The 21,395-nt window shown below is 41.7% G+C and overlaps 2 protein-coding genes and 1 long non-coding RNA gene across 3 annotated transcripts; 1 reads left to right on the plus strand and 2 right to left on the minus strand.

Moving 5' to 3' along the window:
* Positions 1–32: 32 nt before the first annotated feature.
* pa2g4b (proliferation-associated 2G4, b) lies at positions 33–5,272 on the minus strand. Its single transcript, XM_046055695.1, has 13 exons — positions 5,084–5,272; positions 3,629–3,757; positions 3,443–3,548; positions 3,264–3,333; positions 3,021–3,113; positions 2,866–2,929; positions 2,677–2,755; positions 2,499–2,577; positions 2,267–2,400; positions 2,059–2,153; positions 1,332–1,459; positions 1,115–1,168; positions 33–1,032 (listed from the first exon to the last, which is right to left on the minus strand). The coding sequence occupies exons 1-13, from the start codon at positions 5,169–5,171 to the stop codon at positions 973–975; spliced, it is 1,179 nt and encodes a 392-aa protein (XP_045911651.1). The 5' UTR covers positions 5,172–5,272; the 3' UTR covers positions 33–972.
* Positions 4,310–7,968, plus strand: LOC123974790. Its single transcript, XR_006825925.1, has 3 exons — positions 4,310–4,380; positions 7,226–7,446; positions 7,594–7,968. It is a non-coding gene; the product is annotated as an uncharacterized LOC123974790 (long non-coding RNA).
* On the minus strand, positions 6,194–21,130 carry erbb3b (erb-b2 receptor tyrosine kinase 3b). Its single transcript, XM_046055693.1, has 28 exons — positions 20,646–21,130; positions 18,448–18,602; positions 18,176–18,362; positions 16,801–16,926; positions 16,634–16,696; positions 16,296–16,414; positions 14,971–15,112; positions 14,633–14,746; positions 14,426–14,543; positions 14,266–14,339; positions 13,987–14,077; positions 13,078–13,280; positions 12,754–12,886; positions 12,552–12,645; positions 11,919–12,076; positions 11,747–11,803; positions 11,373–11,514; positions 11,128–11,247; positions 10,884–10,982; positions 10,479–10,664; positions 10,228–10,383; positions 10,043–10,118; positions 9,759–9,905; positions 9,582–9,679; positions 9,315–9,491; positions 9,141–9,212; positions 7,582–7,876; positions 6,194–7,444 (listed from the first exon to the last, which is right to left on the minus strand). Exons 1-28 carry the CDS (start codon positions 20,722–20,724, stop codon positions 6,528–6,530), a joined length of 4,398 nt encoding a protein of 1,465 aa, XP_045911649.1. The 5' UTR covers positions 20,725–21,130; the 3' UTR covers positions 6,194–6,527.
* Between the last annotated feature and the right edge of the window lie 265 nt (positions 21,131–21,395).

Genomic DNA, 21,395 nt, shown 5'->3' on the forward strand with positions numbered 1-21,395 from the left:
ATTCACACAGTCCAAAAACACAACCACACAAATGATGTCAGGTGGCTTTTTAATGTTTCCAAAAATAGTCTCTGAAACTGGGACTTGTTTTACAAAAGCATCCATGTATCTTAACAGGTATGGACTTCTTATGTAAACACAGACTGTCAGACTCGGTAGCGGTACCAGAAGACTGAATGCTGAACCCTTGGCAGGAGTTAGACCATCCACAACCGAGAAAAATAATTTCATTTTTTACTAGTTAAATTACTTAACCTTTAAATTTTACAATGTCAGTTTTAGAAATTGTTAGCTGATTAACCTACAGTAGATGCCTAGAAGTATACACAATGTACTAACAGATGGACCTAAGCAAGAGCTGTATAAATGCAGTAATTATGCTGAAATAAACGGGAATGGTAACTAATGATTTCATGCTTACGTGTGTGAATGTCATACGACATCAGGGTTCAAGACAAGTGTTACACATTTCTGCCCACGATAAGTTATTCATTCATTTCAAAAGGCATGGCTTCAGGTTTATGACCTCAAGGAAGTTATCTTTATGCCACACAACTACAGTGACACAGTACTGTGCATTCATCATCCTTGGCCGCTCTGTCAAACTCGTTTTATTTTCCATATCTTTCACTAGTTATTGTGGATAAAGGGGCGAAGGCTCACGGTCATTCGATTGGTTAAATGTTCCAGTGAGTTTATGCCCTTGAACAAAATACCCTCTTTTGAAGCAGGACTGTCCACACAGAAGGCTGTCTCAAGGACAGTGAGATTTATTAGGGACGTATGTGTGTGTTTTAGGTGGATTGACAGAATTTAGGAGCAGCATCATCCCAGACTGACATCAGTTAGATTCAGAAGAGGTATTCACAGCGGCTATGCCCGCAAGTGCCTCAGACAGCTGGGACAGAAGGATTCATGACGTCTGTTCTTTGGGTCGTCAGATGTCTGTCAGAATTTCTTGCAGAGAAAAATTTATTCTGCGGCTTCGGTCTCCATTGCCTGTCCTGTTGCGTTTTCAACAGTCTTTGACGCCTTTAAAAAAGAAAAGATTGAAATAAGAGGAAACATTTGCAACCTGCAATATTGTTTTTTCTCCATAAAACACACTGCTCACCTTCTTTTTCTTCTTCTTCTGAGTCTTACGGCTGGCTGAGCTTTGAAGCAAAGCCTTTATATGGGGTGGGGGAGGAGGACACATCAATTACTTTCATAACCTCATGAGGTCTAGCACACAGTATACATCAATATGTGATGGTTTTGAAAATGCTACTTTAGCTAACACCATGCTCTGGAAGACAACGCAATATCCCATCCATCAAAACACATTTTACCTTCAGCTCCGGGTCCTCCACTTCATGCTCGGACTTGTAGAGTTCTGGCTCAAAGAGGCTGTTTGTGATTCGCAGAGGTCCATTGGCCATGAGCAGCACGGTGAACTTGAACTGGGCAACAAATTCACCTGGACAAATATGGGGTTGAAAGTTGCATCAGGATGTGAAAAATATGCTTCTCTCTTTAAAATGCACTCTCATTTAAAAAGACCCATCTGCATGACTGCATTGTTTTTTTATACAGAAAGATAATAATGCTGGAGAAACTTGCCAGATTTTTTCAGATATATTATCTGATTAGTTAAAGTGCTCAGACTGAAAATAGCACTACAATTCATAGGTGAGCTTTCATGCAAATCAACACTGCACCACAATTCATAATACTTTACAACTTTGTAAAGTTTTTTTCCCCAGCAACAATCATTTTATGCATTTCACTTTATTAAGTTAATCATCAGGTTCTGCGTATTTGGACGTATTTGACTGGCCAATGCAGCGTGGTCCTGGACAGCATGGTTTAACTTAAATTAAAAAATGAACTGCTGCAGTTCATTTTTATTGGAGGCTGCAGGTTTTGACACAAAATCTTTGAGGAAATCCCAACAATCGATTACATTATATTTCATGGAACAGGAAAGAAAACTGTCTTGGCTATGTGATTAGTAAATGACAAAATGCCATTCACTAGATCAAAGCCCGTAACTTCATCCCTCTTTGTTCCACTCACCTTCTTTCTCATGCAGCACATTAAATGGCTGCAGCAGCTCATGTTTGGCACACTCCACCACACCCAACCTGGCCTTGCCTTCATCCTCAAACGCTCTGAGGAGAAAAGCAAAGAAGAAAAGAAAATAAGGGGGGGGGGGGGGGGGGGGGGCTGGGAGGTGCTTTTATATAATGTATGATAAAATGGAAAAACAGTTAAAAGATGCTACCTCAGAGTGAAAGGCATTGTATCAAAGCGTCTCTCCATCTCACTGAAGAATGTCCGAGATGTCTTCATCTTCAGGCCGTACACCTTGTTGGGGTCTCGTTTGTAAACGGTGGTCCTCTGACCTCCATCCTTTGCCTGAATTGCAAACCGAAACATGTATTTTAAATTGCTTGACTTGATGAGATTTAAAAATTAAGCAGAAAAAATCTAATTTATATCAAATCTCCTCTCACCTTTCCTTCTCCAGTGCTGATAAGCACATCCACTGCATATACTTCGTGCACCTCAAACTCCGCTTTCTCATGGTCCTTTCTAAAAAAAAAAAAAAAAAAAAAAAAACAAAGAGACAAGATCAGCCACTGGTTAAACACTCATCAGGTCAGTGACAAGAAGCACTCTGAGTGAACTCACTTTTGCTGGTCCGTTGGGTTCTGGATGATAGTTTTCTCACCATCAATCACATGTTGTTTGAGCTGGTGGGACAGCATGCCTGTACACATTGATGGAATAAGCTGAGTCAAGCATGTCACACTGCATTCAGTAAATGTATACCATTGGAATCACAGAGGTGGAAGGTGCCAAACGTTCACAAACACTCACCCTCAATAAGGGAGCACTTGAATGACTTTGCAATCTTGTTCCAGGCTTCTGTGACCTGTGTGTTCTGATGGAAGAGACGTAACGATGTTTATTAGATGTGGTGTGAGCAGTGTAGCCCGTTGGTCAAATCAGCGGTCACGGTGGGAGAGCTTTACCTGATTTCCTGGCTTAACAAGGCGCAGGGCGGCCTCAGCACAGAGGTGAGCTGCTTTGATAACATCAGCCTTCCGTCCTGTCACCGGGTTGTCCTGAATTGACACAGGGAGAACGTTTTAAGAGTTACAAGACATGAAATAGCAAAGTATCATGAGCTGTTAAGGGTGCGACTACCAGTCAACAATTAACTTACATTATGTGCTACCGTGCAACTATAATTGATTCTGATAGTCATGACATACCTTGGTCACTCCAACAATGAAGCTGTGAGCCACATTTGAGATGAAGCCATCAACATGCACACCCAGGTCACTGTGGACAAACCGAATAGGGAAACATGAGGTAAAGAAAGTATGAACTGCTGACTCATTAAAAACTTATCTAGTACACAGGACGCACAGGTATAAATTCGGCAGCTTACATTTTGACAATGTCCCCATCCTTCAGTATGACATCAGGGTCACTCTTCAGCGGGGAGTAATGGCATACACAGTTGTTAACTGACACACAAGTAGGAAAAGCAATACCTGCGAGAGAAAGAGTGCATGAGGGATGTGCGGAGTCAGATCATTAATGGTGAAAGATGCAAATGCAACAGAAGACTTACCTTTCTTCATGTCCTTTTCCTTTTTGAAGATTTTCCCAGTTTCTGCCATGATGAAGGAGTCTCCCTTTTCACACAGGCTGAGCACGGAGACTCCAGCCATAGCTGCCCCAACTACCGTCTTCAAAGCCTCTGCAGGACAAGACATAAGCGCAGCCACGGTGTGATTAAAATGTCAGGTCAGTATGGGAAGGTAAAGGGATTTGGGCTGCAACTAACCATTATTTGCATAACTGATTCATCTGTTTATTATTTTCTGGGTCTATTGATGGTTTGTTTCATAAAATATCAGAAAAAATGACATGAATAACAACTCTTGCTCATTGTTCAAGGCTCAATTACTGGCTTGTGAGTGTTGACAGCAAATTCCACTGTGAAGAACTCATTTGATTAAGCTGATGCTGCATTAGCTCAAAGATAAATATTTGACAGATTGTCTGACAGCTGTATATCAGCTTGAAACAGCATAATGCTAGTAGTAAATTAGATGTCTTAACTTAAGATATGTAGGTCAGCTGTGATGAGCTATAACACAAAATCGCAAGGACACAGAGTGTCATTGGTGTGAAACGCCTATAGCATGCAGTAATAAAAAGACTAAATAAAAAAATACCAAGCACTGGAAAATGGTGTTGAACCATATGCTCTTATTTTGAAAGACTGGATAACTGCTGGAAAAGAGGATATTCTGAGGCAGCATTTTACTGGGAAGTTGATGAACTGATTCCATGGCACCACTAACACTCATCTGACAGGTAAATTATGGCCAAACATCAAGACTGTGGTTGAAAACGCGTGTGTGCGTGCTTAACAAGCCTCCGCTGGGTTAATGCAAATTATAAATGGCATATGTGTTTAAAGAATGCAAAAAATTCTGATATAGTAATATAGTTAGAGTACAGGTGAAAACATTATCTTTGAGGTAATTTACCATAGCAGAGTGCATAGTGTTTTAACTAGCTTCTGCTTACTCTGATTATAACTTTAAATTACACCAGATCTTCAGTCAGGTCTTTTGCATGATAATTGTATTTGTCTCGATTTGAAAACGCTATATATTTAAATGTCAGCCACTCACTTGGAACAACCCCGTCATTCAGATTCGTACTTGTCATTGTTATCGGTTGCGTTAGCAGTTACGGTTAGCTAACGCTCGCTACTAAGGAGCTCTGCCACATAGCTTCCTAGCTCACCAGGCTAACATGACAGCAACGTGACGTTAAACAAATACGGGCTACTGTAAAGAAAAGCAATACCTAAATGTATTGCAAGCTTAATGTGTACAGTGTCATTCATATTAAACACAGCCCGCTTTCTAATGTGATCTACCGTTGCTATCGTTGCGGCACATGGCACAGCTGCTGCTGGGTACGATTAGCTGACATTGCTAGCTACCATCGGACGGATCCTTACAGACCGTTAAGTCAAAATGGCACGTTAACGCTGCATTTAACTTACGATTCGCAATCTCGGCCCCCATCTTGTACTTGGTGACCACCAAGTCATCAGCGATGGTCTGCTCCTGTGTCTCGTCATCTCCAGACATGTTGGCAGTGTGTCCGCGAACTCAGAGTAACTTTTTACCCGACGGGTGTCAGTCACAGGATAGACCACGCTGCTCTCTGCACCGGCCCGCCCGTTTCGACTGGCTGCTGCCAAAGACACACTCCGCAGTCAAGATAGTTATCGGCCTAGCTTGGTGTATTGGGTGTTACACCCGAAAAAGGCAGGAGTGATATGCATTTCGGGCATTTACAATTAGACTATGAACTAATGGTCATAGCCAACAGGATAGTCTGCAAATATATATAGCTGCAAATTTATGCTTTCTGTATTTATTACTTTAAAAGAAAATATCAAGGCTTGCAGAACAGAAGCCAACATGGCCAGTAGATAAAATAAAGAGTTGATACTTTCTGTAAGTCATGTGTCATTTTTATGTTTCAGAGATACTATTAAGGACAAAGTAGAATATAATTAATGGGAAAGATTTCTAAGATGTGAAATGTACCTAGATATGAAATGTTCCACCCAACCTATTCATCACGAATGAAGTTAATAGAGTTCACATTACTTTTTACGACAAAGTGCATTAGCATTAATGCATCTAAAGACAACTACAAAAGTACTTAAAATCTATTCTTTAATTTACACAATAATTCTGTGAACCTGTTAGTCCCAAAACTGGATTTGAATGAAAACGGAAGAATGTTAATGTTAACCTCTCACTTCTCTGATCATCTCTGATCTGCCTCTGACCAAATCGCGCGCGAGTGGCACCGACGCGTTCACATGCCTCCATCTCATTTTCCGCTGTTCATAGTGTTAGTAGGCCTCATGGTAGGCCTATGTACTGCAAGTATGACCCATGGATGTATAATAAGACCATGATATGAACGAATATAAGGTGGAGCTGTGCAATAATAACTCGTTTTTCGTTTTATATAACATATCACAATAAAGAAAGAATAAAGAAATAAAAAAACGGTATTTTATTGTTTTATTTTATAAACAAAGCAATGTAAAAGAAAGTCTACTCCACACAAATCAATGACACAAGTGATTTGATATTTGCAAAATAATCGTATTTAATAATTCATGTTATAATAAATTGTACAAAAAGACTGCTCTACAGAAATAGGCCTCCAACATGGTCACTTCATTGTACTGCTACAGTATAAACTTTAATTTATGGTTCTGTACCAACTACCAACTCACAATTGGTTTCATAAACATTTATTTTCTACATAAAACAGTGTAATGAGATGTATTTCTTTTTATTATTTTTATCTTTCAAAGTTTGTTGCGTGCTTGAATTTAAAGAAAAAAAGCTGTAAAAGATGAACAACTTCCCAAATTTATGACAGGATGAAAAGTAACTGTTATGTCCCAGTCCACATTGTTAGGTGCGTACAGCATCTGGTTTGAGGAACAGTCTGCTGTGCCAGTAGTCTGGGTTGTCAAATGATGTGTTGCTGCCAGGCTCCCTGATGCCAGCACACACCTTGATGTATCCCCCAATCCCTGCACACCTGCCTCTGCCCGTCTCCTCAGAAACAGCCCTCCCCTTCACTGGGAGGTTCTGGTAGTCTACCTGCTCCCACCCACTGGGCACCACTCCAAGTCTGGTCATCTCCTCATACTCCTCCTCCACCTTTTCTCCCCTAGCTGGGAGCACATCTGGCCTGGGCATGAGCATACCACTCAGATTCCCCTGAAGCGTGGGTTGTTTATTTGTGTTGTGGTACTTCACCTCTTCCTCCCCGTGCTCTTTTTTCAACACCTCCACCATTTGGTCTGCTTCCTCTGTCTCTTCTGCACTCTTTGCAGATGTTTGACTCCCACGTCTCTCCCCTGCTGTATCCTCTCCCTCTGGTGAGTCGGATCGCCTAATATCCATGTATTCATACCTGCCTATCTCTTGGGCTGCCTCTCCTTGGTCAGCTCTGATCCCACTAGCAGAGGAGGACTCTTTGAGCTGACGCTTGTCTGTGGAGTCTGTTTGCTCTGCAACATTTCCTTCATAATCCTCATCTACTTGCGTACTCCTCACAGATGAGACTGGTGTCAGAGTTTCTACATGTGCTGTGTCCTCTGCAGGTAATGGAGCCATGAGGGTTGGAGAAGGTAAAGGTGAGGTTCTACGATGAAGTGCCACCGAAGGTGGGTCTGTCTGTGATAAGACAACGCTGGTCGAGCACAGAGGAGCACCAGACTCTTTGCTCATGATTTCATACTCTTGGGAGGGATTTATTACCACGAGAGACAGATTATTCTTGAGTCTTGAGTTTCTTCGTCCCGGATGAGAGACTCTACAGACTGTGAGTCATGAGAGAGTGTGTAGAAGGAGAATAAGCCATGATTATGTATTGTTAATGCCATAATTTACCAATAATTATCAAAACAGTCAAGCAAATAATGTGCCACATGCTCCCATCTTAGTCCTGTTAATTTACCTCTCTCTGGAGTAACAACAGGTGACCCAGCCAGGACATAGCCGTAGTGGTCCACCTCCTCCTCTTCCTCTGCCGGCCACACCTTATACGAGGAAGGACTTGATGCTGTTGAGAGTTTCCTCGGCCGGCTGACTGATATGCGAGGATTACCCCTCTCGGAGCCGAACCTGGCCCTGTGAAGACTCCCGCTCCGTGAACCTTCCTCATGCAGCTCTGCCTCTCTGCCACTCCCCCTGACCTCTGACCTCTCAGGCAGTGTCCGCACCGAGCTTAGTCGAGACCTCTGAAGCCACAGCTGGGACAGAAGAGCAAAGCATTTGGACTGATGCAGCGGAAATGCATCCAATATTTTTTAAATTAGCTAGGGCTGACCCCGAATAGTCGAAGATTCGATGCTTCAGTGGGCGGAGCCTGATTTGACTGTCAATCTCACAGTCAAAGCTTCGCAGAGAAACAATTGTCATACCATTTTGGTGATATGGGGGTGCTCAACCTGATTTTACATAGAACTACCAGTTTTCTCCCACTAACTTAATATACAGCCTATTACAATATACATTAAGGGCGGTTGTGGCTCAGGAGGTAGAGCGGGTTGCCGGTTAATCGGAAGGTCGGCAGTTCAATTCCCGACTTTTCCAGGCTGCGTGTCGGAGTGTCCTTGGGTAAGATACTGAACTCTGAATTGCCTTTGGTGGCTGTTCCGCCAGTGTGTGAATGTTAGTTTCTGTTTCAGTGTGTGTGAATGTAGTGTAAAAGCGCTTTGTGTGGTCAAAAAGACTAGAAAGGCAAATATGGAGCATTTACATTTCAATGTTTAATGCTGTAAATAAACATGTAAAAAGAAAAACAACTTTCAAAAAATGTTTTTAAGTGTGTAAATAAATTCAAAATTGTAACCCTAACCCTGGGTTGTCAGTGCGCATGTGTAGGCAATAGCATGTATGTGTAGTGGCGGAAGAGGAACGCTTGCTGAAGAGACCAGTTTCACCAGTGTTGTGCCGAGTTGTCCGCACCTCGCGGGACTTTCGGATAATTTATCACTGTTGATGTCTCTGCACATGACCGGTGAATGGCAGGCGAGAGAGAGAGAGAGAGAAAATGGTCAACAATAAGCATCAGTTTAGCTGGAAATTTACAGTGTAAATTGAATGAATAGAGACTGCAGCTCTGCAGCTTCTCAAGATTAAAGCGGAGCCGCCACCCCCCTCGAAGTCGCCGTGCACACAAAAACACACATGATTCGAATATCAGTCGACTATAGGCAGGACTTGACGATTCTGATTCAACTATGTAAATCCTTAGTCAGGGACACCCTAAAATTAGACCAGTGGGACTGGACTGGTGACACATTTTGTCTCACTTCCTGAGGTAGCAGTGCTGGGTCATAAAATTTATTTTAATATGAATATTGGCAAAATGTAGTACTAATGCTGATTTCAGTGAAGAGTTACAGATAAATCTACTTTATTACCTGTGCAATGCAAGCATCAAACAGCGTTAGTCTTACAGGTTGTGTGTTTGTTTGAATGCATTCATGAGAAAGTGGGAGTCTGTATCACCTGGCGGATACTGTCCACAGGGCTGGGGGTCATTGGCAGATATCCCACAGGTCCAGCCTGAGAGGTGCCACTCTACAAATCAGAAAATAAAAAGTGTTATGCACTGGTTCCTTTGCCTCTGATACAGCCATCATGGTCCGAACTATGTATCAAACCTAAGGTGTATTTCATTACCCTGTAAGAATTAATCCGTGAACGAGACAGACTCCAAGATGGAGAGTGTTGGAGAGGAGGAGTAGCCAAACCATCCTCCAGGCCCTCCTCGTCTTGGTCGTCCAAATCTGCCTCCAGAAGCCCTCGCTCTGATTCTCTTCGATGGATCTCTCCTGAGGACGTCTCTGCTCCTTCCAGCTACAGAGTTACATGGAAGTACAGGGTTTAAGGTCAAAGCAAACAGCAAGTGGACTTTGGCTGTAAAATAAGTGACAATGATAGCCTCACCTTGATGACAAGATATCTAGGTGGGTCTCTTGCCATGCGAGTGAAGTCACTGGCCAGCTCTTTGAAGGTAGGCCTTATATTTTCATCAATCATCCAGCCTGAAGAGAAGAAGTAGAACAATTCAGATCGCGTCTTTGTGTGTTTGTGCATACTGGCGCAATGTTTTACCGCACTCACATTTAACCATGACCATGTAGACGTCTATGGTACAGATGTGGGGCTGAGACAGTCGTTCGCCCTTCTCCAGCAGACTTGGCACCTCCTGAGGCTGCACCGATGCATACGGCTCCGCACCAAATGACATCATCTCCCACACTGTCACCCCTGTCCGGGAAGAGGGATGTCACATTTAAATGCTCTCCATGCCAAAATCCTCAAACAGCAGCTTTCAAGAGGAAAGTTTATTTATTGGCACATGCTGTAAAACACCACACACGCTCACACAAACAACCATAACTTACCATAACTCCAAACATCACTTTGATGAGTGTATCTGCGAAACAAGATGCTTTCAAGTGCCATCCATTTTATGGGTGTCTGGATTAGGAGCAAAATTGCAAACAAGCCATAATGATTGACAGCGAAAACCTCTTAACTGTGATTTAACAATTCAAGGTGTATCTCAAACTGAATGAGTCATAACAACCTTGGTGTCAGTGTAAACATATTTCTTGTCGTCGGGATAAAGGAGGTCTGCTACACCGTAGTCAGAGATCTGGACCTGGTAGCCATTCTTCAGCAGGATGTTGCGGGCAGCTAGGTTCCTGTGGACCATGCGGTGCTCCTCCAGGTAGTACATACCCTGAGACACAAACAAATATGCCCTATATGTACTCTAACAACTTATTCAAAACATTTTCGTTACGCAAAAGTATCTGTAATTCGAGCTGCACTGACCTTAGCAATCTGCACGCACCAGTTGAGCAGGCGCTGAGGGTCCAGGCTGTTCTTGTGTTGTTTGATGTGCTCCAGTAAGGAGCCCTGTGAACTAAGTTGTGTCACCAGTTGCAGAGTGGGGCCTGGACAGATGCCCAACAGCCTAACGATGTAGGGATGGTCCAGGCTGCCCATGCACAGCATGTGCTACACAGAGAGTAAGTTGTCAAACACTGTATACATTTTTGACAATTTTATGATCCTTGTGGTATGTATTTTGTATGAAAAAAAATCCTGAAAATGACAAGTTACAGGCGTCATTGTAAATATAAAAAAACATTCATATTCTATATTATGTGTCACACGAATTGTTATTTTTGTGACGTTTTAACTTCTTTCAAGAGTGTAAGAAGCTCAGATTCTCACGTCAGTGATCTCGGTGAAGGTCTGTCGGCCTGAGCTATCCTGGATGGTCTTAATGGCCACAGGGATCTTCACTGTCTCTCCCTCCGGAGTCCAAAAACCCTTAAATGCAATGAAATGTACAGCAGCAGTCACATCAGTTCATATGAGCCTATAGACTTGTAGATTCTAAATCTCTAAACTATTTGCGCACAAAATCTGTGGGTAATCGGCAGGTGTCCAAAAAGACAAAGAGGTTGATGAATACCTTGTTCACTGTGCCAAAAACTCCTGAGCCAAGGGCTTTGATTTTTTTCAGCTCTGAGGGCCTCAGGATGCGGGCATGAACCTTCGTACCTTTTTCTCCGGGGCCCAGTGGCTCAAAGCTCTGCCACAAAACAAGTACAATCCCCAAATGAGTTTTTTGTTCTCTCTGAAAACAAATGCATGTAGCAAACTACACAAAGGCAGCTTATTGCAGCTCTTGAGGTCGGATGGTCTCTAAAGCCTCACCTCCCCGCTCTCCAGGTACCTCCTCATGGCTCTCTTGCGGCGGATGGCCAGGCCTCGGTGGTATAGCACGCCCAGGAAAAACAACACCAGGCAGAAAATTAAGCCAGCTGGGACACCTAAAGCTATGACTGTGATCTGACCACTGCAGAGAGAAGCAGAGAGAGATGCTGGAGTGGAGATACAAATATCTGACACAGAGCTGAGTTAAGTTATCGAGATGCAGCAGTTTTTTGTGATGTTTTCAAAATTAGCAATTCTATTTGCCTATTGGCAACACAATTCTTTGTGTCACAGTGGGTTGTGGATAGATCATATATATTGCAGTGCTGTGTTTAGAGTGGAGTGTTTATTCACCAGCAGGGGGAAACATTTACCTACTAACTGCCAGTCTGGATGTCTCTAAACAATCATTTAATCCTGGGCCCCAGCATCTGCAACAAAAATACATAATTATCTTCAGCATCCATCGATTTAAATATTGTTACACATCTATGGATGGACACATGAAAATACACCCATATGCTTTGCATATGAGTCTAGTCTCACCCCTGTGTGCAGTTGTGATGACATGGATCGCAGTGACCCTCCCTGTTGGGGTATTTAAAGATCAGTCCCCTCTGTCCATCATTCACTCCGCTGGGGCAAGAGGACATGCAGTAAGGACCATCCCGAAGGTTGGCGCATGCCACACATTTGTCTGCACCCTTCCGAAGGACGAGAGGAAGGCAGAAAAACATGGGCGAAATTGAGACGGAGTGAGAGAGATTATGTATAACTCTATGGGGATGCATTGTAACCTACAATGAATCAAGACATAGTGCACTATGTGTAGTACCAGCATTTTGCTGAGGTTTTGTTGTGGATTTTACAAGGGCATCAAAGGTTTAAACTTGAGATACAAATCAAATTTCTTTCAATAATTCAGATGGTTATCACTTAAATGTTCTAATGCAGGGCATACAGCAATTCATGTCCAGACAGTATTGATATTACTGTATCAAAGGTGTATGCTTGTGTTCAGAGGTGGGGAGACAGTAAACAAACAAACTGTAAAAAAGGGGGGCATAAATAGGGTTTTGATAAAATTCAAATTCAAAATATTATTAGTGGGTAAATAACCAAATGCAAGAATTCATCTGAAGGCAGTGTCCACACTGTACAATCAAAGGAAGTGATTACCAGTCCAGTACAGCTGGCTTTTCCCCTCTGAGGCTTACACTCTGGATGACAGGCGACGCACTCGCCACCAGGTCCCGCAAATTCCCTAGGAGATCTGGGGACAGTATTAAAAAAATATATAGCTAGATAAAATGAATAAATTCAACCCAGAAACAACTTCAACAACAACAGTCCGAATATCAACACATACATGTCCACTGACCCAGTGTAAAAATTACAGCTGCCCACGCATGTGCCATCTCGGCTGTAGTTCCTACAGGACAGACACTGGTTGGGCCCTGGGCCCCAACAACCTGAGTCTGAACACAGCGGGTCACACACATGGCCTTCTGCAACTAAAAACACAACCATGTAAAAAAAAATAAAAGCATCAGGAAACTGCTGCAGCAATGCATTAACTGAACATAGTAAATGTAATGTATCATTATAGAGTAGTATGGTTTGTTCAGTTCAAAGAAAAACAAATTCAACATTTCATTTGGATTATAGAGGAGTTTTTTCGTGGCAGACCCCAAGCTCGTCTCACCACACTCGGCCAGTGGCCTGTTGTTGTTAAGGTTGTTGCCTCGAAGTCTGCTGCCTCTGAACAGCTGTGTCCAGTTTACAGTGTGGTGGTAGCAGAGGTTGGCATTCTGACTGATGTACACACTGCCATCACTGATCTCCCGGAGAGAGCGCAGACCCAGTGAGGTAAGAGTGGGGACGCGCATCACCATCAGAGAAAAACGCCTTTGGTTAGAGGGTTTGAGGATGGAGGAGGACACAGACAGAGAGAAAACGGGAGGGGGGGGGGGGTATTTAAGTTAGCCAGAGAAAGATTTGATGTGCAGCAAATGTCAAAGAATTACTCCAAATTTGTAACATGGGTTTTGTATCTGCAGATTATGTTTTAGTTCTAAGCCAAATGACTTGACAACTTGGGTGTCTGCATTATGGGGATCATACACACACACACACACACATAAATACACACAGTCCATACCTGATCACAGCTGTGAAGCACAGAGAGAGAAGAGAGAGGTTAGAATGCACAGGGGGCTGGTCATGAGGTGTTAAGACAAAGAGCAGCTGACAGAGCGAGTGAAAGAGCAGTGATGACACACGGTTATGCAACACACTTGACAAGTAATACAGATAGATATTAGTTTAGGCAAGAACACAAGCAGCAGAACCAGCCTGAGGCATTAAGCAAGTTAAATACAAGTCAAAATTAAATCATAATGGCTGTAGTACTGTTTAAATATCTACTCTTTCCAAATGAAAATCTTTTAAACATATTATTATTAACATATTTGTTTTATCAGGTTCATTTAGTGTCCTTTACTGATTTATTGAATTTTGAGAAAGATCAACTTTATCAGGACTTGCTCCAACTGGCACGTTATCTAACATGCATATAAACAGCAATTTCATTTGGCGTGGAAACAAGCCTTACTTGTCGAGCGACCTCCCTTGAATGGTAGTGAGACTCGAAAAAACAGACAGATCATCCAGTTCTTTGGGCCACGACTGGATGTTTAGGATATCTGACAATGAAGACACAGTGATGATATTATAACTCTGTCACCAAATTGTCACCAGAAACATAGGAAATTGGTTTAAAATCTACTGGTATGCCTTTAAAATTGCTGGAAATATTGTACAGTATTTGCCTGTTAAAGTTAAGCATTATGAGGCATTAATGGCATCAACAAACTTTACTGAACATTCAAACCTGTTATTTCTCTGACGGTGCGGAACACTTCTAACTTTTTGGCGTCCAGGGGCTGGATGTTTTTAAAGTCATCTCTATGAAGAATAAAAACACACAATGTGAACAAGCTGACTGCATGGCACGGTACTCTGAAATTCTTCAAACAGGGACAGACAATTACCCAAGAATCCCTGTGACCAGGAAGTGAAGACTTCCCTGGATCTTGGTGCAGTTGATAAAGCTGTCGATGTTACTGGAGTCCACGGTCTGTCTGTGTTCAGCCCCAGTGCCTTCACACACTACAGGGATAACCAAACACCATAATTAGCTTTGATGACGGAAAAATAAAGTCAGTGGAAAAAAGTGGGAAGTGTTTATTAGTGTCAACCTTTTGGGCAAAGTCCACTGCAGAGTTCACACTGCCGCTGGCCTTCCCTTTCCACCTCCATCTTGTCTGGAGGACAAACACTCACACAGGAGCTGCCGTCCACCACGAAATGGGCTACAAGGAGAAAGAAAAGAAAGACACCGTTGATAAACTTCAGGAGGGACAGAAGCACCACTGGCAAGACCCAGCATCACATCAGCTCTGATAACATCATGTCTTGCATTACAGTGCTGAGAGCAATATGACACAGGTCAGTTAAAGGATATTCCACAATGCACAGAATTAACAAGAAAAAAATGGTGAGTATTCGAACACACAAACAAATAAAGGCCACTCACTGGGGCACTGGGAGACACAGATGGATCCGTACTGATATTTGGCATTACGGTTGGTCTCCATTTGAAACGTCTGCTTGTTATAGATAAGCGTCTGGGGACACTGGGGCACACAGGCTCCAGAGTCGTTAAAATGACGACATGCCTAGATACACACACCAACAGACATACACACACACACACACACACACACCTTTGAGCAATTTCTTTACAAAATGAGATATCGACTTGAAAACACATACGTGTGTTAAAGTTCTGGCTGCCATTTAAGTCCATTATGGTAAGCTGAGTAAAGAGATAATTTTAAAGAAATCTGTAACCATGGCATGTTTTCACTCAAATCATACAGATTTTAGTATTATATTCCTCTTCTATAATGTGTTTAATATGTTTAATATGACTTCTGATTGCTTTCCAAAATAACACAAGCTTTTAAGTTGATGTTTAACTGTGCTAGCTTTAAACCTCTATGGATGGCGATGAAATATGTCAACTACTATAATATGGATTGCAATTATATCTTGCACAGACATTTATGGCCCTTAGAGGACAAATCTTATATAGTTTGCTGATCCCCTGACTTTTCCTCCAGAGCCACCAATAGGTTGAAATTCTGAATTAATTGGATTTGAATGAAATGTTGAATGTAACAGCTATTGGATAGATTGCTTTGAAATGTGGTACACATATTAATGTTCCCCTCAGGATGAATTGTAATAACTTTAGTGATACTTAGTGTTGACGTTTTAATCTAGCACCACCAACAGGTCAAGATTTTGAGTAGCCATTTATGACATTCCCATATGTTCAGTGCTAATAAGCAAATATTATACTTAGATGGTTGATATTGTACCTGAAAAACTTCAGCACGTTAGCATTGTAATAGTGGACATGTGAGTTAAAAGTTAGTATTTAGCTCAAAGCTCTGCTGTTTGGTAGACTCTTCAGTCATTAACTCTCAAATATTAGATGTGGCAACAAAAAAAACTTTTTGAAAACAGCCTGTATGCACAAATTAATATACATTGATACCAGCAAATAGCAAAAAACTATACTGGAGCAAGTGTCTGCAATGGGATTTCAATACCACACTATTGTACAGTAGTATTGTGGCAAAAACCAATAGATGCCTTGAAGACGGGAATTAAATCCAAAGAGAAATCCTTTGACTTTCAAGTGTGTGTATTGCAATAAAATCAAATGTTATTGGAAGCATAGAATTGAAAGTAGGAGGCAAAGTAGTTTTTCCATAATGGAGACAAGGTAGTTTGGAAAAGCCTTATTTTTATTTCATGTTGTTACTTAAGAATGAAAAAACTACTACTTACAAAACAGTCCACATCCAGAGGGCCTTTACATCCTGCTGCACACTCAATGTGACAGCAGTCCCTGGGACTCGTTCCAAAACAACGGCCATTACACTGTGGAGCGCACACCGTCTTAGTCACTGAGACACATAGGAGAGACGAGTTGAACAGAGGTCACTAATGTGCACGTGTGTGTGTGTGTCTGCGTGTGTGTGTGTGTTGAGTCTTTGTGTGTGCATCTCTCTCTCTGTCTCTGTGTATTTCTGTCTACGAAGAGAGACGTCCTGTGAAGAGAAAGGAGGAGGAGGCCAGAGAGAAAATCAGGGAGAAAAGGGGAAACAGAACAATTGGACACTCACAGATCTGACATTGGTCCTTATTTGGCCCCCAGCAGTAATCTCCACAAGATTTGTGGCATGGACCTGAGAGAGAGAAAAAGAGGAAAATACAGGAAGAGATAGAAAGACATGAGTAAGAGAATATCTAGAGATAATTTCAAGATATGTGAAAGAGGACTATCTCTGACCTCTCTCTCTATTGTACTGGATGTCAATGGGAGCACTGTTGTCCCTGATGATATCTTGCCAGAAGATCCAGGGGCCATAACTCAGGTACTTGTTGTTAATAATCTGCACTCCTCCCTCCAGAATTTCTGTGAAGTAATTAGTGAGAAATTATCATTTCAGTGCACAAATTGCAGTGTCAATATTTTGTACATGATGGGTAAAACATGAAATATGGTAGAAGTACAGGCAGTGAGTGGGTAACACATTGCATTTATCATTCTGTGGCAGTATTAACTGCCTGTTCAGCAGCTCTTATATATTATACATATATATATATATATATAATAAATAGAGAGTGGGAGGTAGTGTCATCACTTAGTTACGTTTGCCCTAAATCTTATTTTTGCGATGTTAGTTTGAGGGTATTGCAGTTGTTTACTAAATGTTTAAGGTTCTAAGAAAATATTTATAACGCTTGGGAGAACACAAAATAAACAAATACAAGAGCCCCTCCAACCCCAATAATTGTGGCACAGTCCCTCACAAGAATTTGGAACAGCTTTGGATTAGAGTGTACTTTGCTGTGTGTTTAAAAGTTAATTTGTTTTTTTACTTGAAACATATTCAGGGCTGGGATCACACCTTGACTATTTTCCAGCCATCCAATTACAAGTTACGTTTTGTTGTTTCATAACAGGCCTTTTTCTTGACATGTCACAGAAAAAAAACACAGATGTGTAATAAAAGGAGTATTGGCAGAATCCCATTTAGCAGCTCCAGTTTCAGGGTCCTGGTGTTCATGCTGGCTTGCTGTCGTGGCTTTCATGGCTTAGAACAGAGCTATCGTTAATGTTATTAGTAACACCTGTGCTTTTCTTACTATGACAAGTCAAACAATCTGCTGTGAAAAGGGCCTCTTAGATTGACCTTGGATAACCTGCTATCCTAGGATGTCAAAGATTTTGGGGACAGAAGAGGGGAGACTAAAGTCCCTGCACTCCTTGCCATTAATCACCACCTCTATTTTGTATGCCACTTAAGAGGGCATTAATAAATAGCTGACAATAAGTATAAGTTGAGACAGAGTTTCCCTCATTGTTTTCTACATTATGTCCTGCTACACCTACAAAGAATGAGCAACTGTCAGCTATAAGATCTTTCAAAATCCATCTTTCTCTTGCACATTTTATGTTTCTCTCCACAACAAAACGTAAAGAAGCTTACTTAGAAGAGCAGCAGGACCTGCATTTTTTAGATTTCTTTTTGGCGCTATTGAGTTTAAATGCCTTTGTTCTTATGGTTTTGGATGCCTAAAATCTCAGAAAAGCACCTTTTACACCTTGCATATAGGGCATCTTCTGCCCATGCGACTGTTTTCCCATTAACCCTCTTTACCTGTCAGATTTACCAGCCCCAGCTGCCGCAGGCCGTTGGAGCCGTCCTTGGGGTAATTGAGATAAACAGAGAGAGCAAAGCGTCTTTCATAAAGACTATTTCCTCTGATCACCCGTAGTTGCCCTAGAGGAATCTCCTGAAAGTGGTTCATAGCGATGAGGACATAACCAGTCACTTCGCGGATTGTCTGGAGGGAAAAAGGGGATACACTTCTTCACCTTGTACATACAAATCAGCTGAAAGACGAGGGAGTGAGGAAGAACGATTTTTACCTTGAGGAAGGAGAAGTCCCAGTTACTCTCAATCTGAGTTATCTCCAGGTTTCCCATGATGATCTCGCAGCCATCGTACCGGTCCTTAATCAGGTTGTACTGATTCTCTTGAGAACCTGTGGAGCTCAGTCCATTCTGCGTACCAGGACACACCACTGACATATACAGGGAAGAAAGACACATGTTACTCTAAGTTTGACAAAAACATAAGGTAGTCAAAGGGTTATTTAGGGACTGATGAAGAGAATTGTGGGTCAATGTATCAGTTTTACTTGCCATACTACATGTGTAAGGACCATGCCAGTTGTTTTGCATGTTCAGCCTATTCACTACAGATCACATGTACTTTACATCACATCAAACTCATTAGCAAATTATGCCCTTGTGTTTTTGGGTGTGTTTTTCCTAACTGCCCAGAGAGGTACACTGCCATTGCAACATTATGCAGCTATAATAATGTAACATTTCTCTGTAACAGCATGGTCCTGTGTATCCACATGTGTATTTTGGGCCTGTGTGTGTGTGTGTGTGTGTGTGTGTGTGTGTGTAAAAAAATAATAAATGGAGGGAAAAATGTAATTTTCCCCAAGGGGAATTAATAAAGTAATTATTTTATTATTCTTCTATAATGTGATTTTGACAAAGATTAATGATTTGTTTTAATGCCATACAGAGATGAAAGGAAACAACGGCAGCTTGAAACAAACAACATCAACAAAAATCCAAAAACATAGCTGGCAGTCGAAAATGATTTGCAACTAAGGAGCTAAAACATGTACAAACACTAGTTTAGTCCTTTTAAGGTAAACAAATGGTGAATACTCGAGTGCTAGGGTTACATTGTTGCTGCAGTATTTATGGATTTGGTGAGTCTTCCTGATTCTGTGTGTGCTGCTTGTGTTGAGTTTGATGTGAAGCAGAGTAAAACAGGCAGACTGGGACCCTGGTACATGGAGCAGTGCAGGCCTGGGGCTGATGGAGTGGAGGCAGAGGGTCGAGGGAGCGGGGCTTTTCTCAGACAAAGTGTCTCATTGTGATGAAGCTATAAATGTGGACAGTGTGTCCCAGTGAGTGAAGAGTGATGCACTGACAGACAGTGCTTCTGTGTGTGTGCATGTGCGTATGTGTGCGTCTGAGGGGTCTGCGTCGCTGAGATCATACCAACAGACAATGGGTCATGTGTGAGTGGGACATTCTGGCAGAGGGAAGGGAAATATCATGGACGGAAGGAGACACACACACCATCTCGGACTGACAAACACAAAAAAAAAGGGGCGCTGGCCCTTTATGTGCAAAGATTAGGCACCTGCAGCAATCAACACAGGTCACATTTCCTGTCTTCACTGAGGAGAGTCATAAACCAGAATCTCCATAAACCTTTGAGGCTTGTTACTTGTGTTTTTATTGAACATTCATTGGACAGTTGCATGTTCACAGATGACTGTAGCATAACTCGAATCTTTATGCATGTTCTCATGTATTCATGGCTCTCTTTTGTAAACATAGGCAGTGAATGGAAGTGCAACTAGGGAGAGTTGCATGATAATTCTGACTATGAGGGCAATTAAAACTCACATGCACTCACCAAACACATACAGAAGCACGCTTGCATAATCCAAACTTTTTGAAAAGACAAGTAGTGAATGTCATTGTGTACCAAAATAAAAACAATTACCTGCAGATTGCACATATCAACATGAGCAGGACCAGTTGTCCTCAGTAGCGTTTTACAATTTGGATCTTTTGGATCTCTGAATCTTTATCTCCACTGGGGCAGTAATCCTGCTGCCATTTATCACTAGCAGTATATAAAGTAGTGAGATGTTGCTGCATTAAGGACCTTGAGTCCACTAATAGCAGTAAAAAAAGCTCTCAAGGAGAAGAGTGCAGAAAGTACTGTGTAATCTGAGACAAAGGAAAGAAGAGATTTGGCTTTATTATCTAAAAAATAGAGCCCTCTTGACTCCTAACACGTCTAGATAGCATCCATGTTAATTATTCTATTCTATTCCACAAAATATAGTTGCATACCATGTTAGAAGCTGTGACCTTTCAAGAGAGGCACATGTTGAGTAGCTTCCTACAGGTGAATTAATTTAAAAAATAAGTTCCTGGTTAATGTCTCTTACAGTAGCAGAAATCCTCAATGCAAAACATGCTAGACAATATTTCTGATGTGGAATATTAAATTCCCCTACCTTCATGAGTTTGGGAGGATGCTGTTTGTAGACTCCACCATAATGTCACACACAGTAAAATGACTCGCCACTGGATCATGTTGATGTCGAATCTATTTAATGAGGTATTATCATATTATATAATTTTAGTCTTCTGAACAGCCAGCGTTGCTTAAGAAAGTATGGATGTATGAAAAGATAAAGGAAACGTGTAACCAATGCAAACAAAAAAACAATATTTAGGTTCCACGCTCTGTAAGATGAAAGAGGGGGAAATCCAATATCACGGATGTGAAAGTGAAGGAGAAATGCTACTAACAACTGTAATAAGAGCAGATAAATCGCGCTAATTGCGAAACGAAAAGCTGCAAACAAGTGGCAGTTTATTTTGATGCTGGGTTTTCCCTCCCAGAGAGAGAGAGAGACGTGATTGGCCAGTAGCCCGATTTGTTCACCAATCAGAGCTTGGTCCGTCATTTTTTTTTTTTACGAGCATCCAAAACGGGTATGAATTGTTTTTGATTTTCTCTCGCACAAATAAAATACCTCACAGCAAAAAAAGGCCTATATGGAGAAGTTAAAGCTAAATAACGTCTACAGTAATGTTTTTTTAAATTCGATTGCCTCTCTGTATAAATGCATAGCCTACTAGTGATAAAAATATGCAGCTTCTAACATGGCAAACACATACTTGTTATCTAAGGCTCTTGCATGCGTACCAGTGTGAACACCATGTCCCCTATACGTCCCTCTGTGTGCAGTTATTTTGGT

This window comes from Micropterus dolomieu, linkage group LG08, assembly GCF_021292245.1.
Source record: "Micropterus dolomieu isolate WLL.071019.BEF.003 ecotype Adirondacks linkage group LG08, ASM2129224v1, whole genome shotgun sequence".
NCBI classification, from domain to species: domain Eukaryota; kingdom Metazoa; phylum Chordata; class Actinopteri; order Centrarchiformes; family Centrarchidae; genus Micropterus; species Micropterus dolomieu.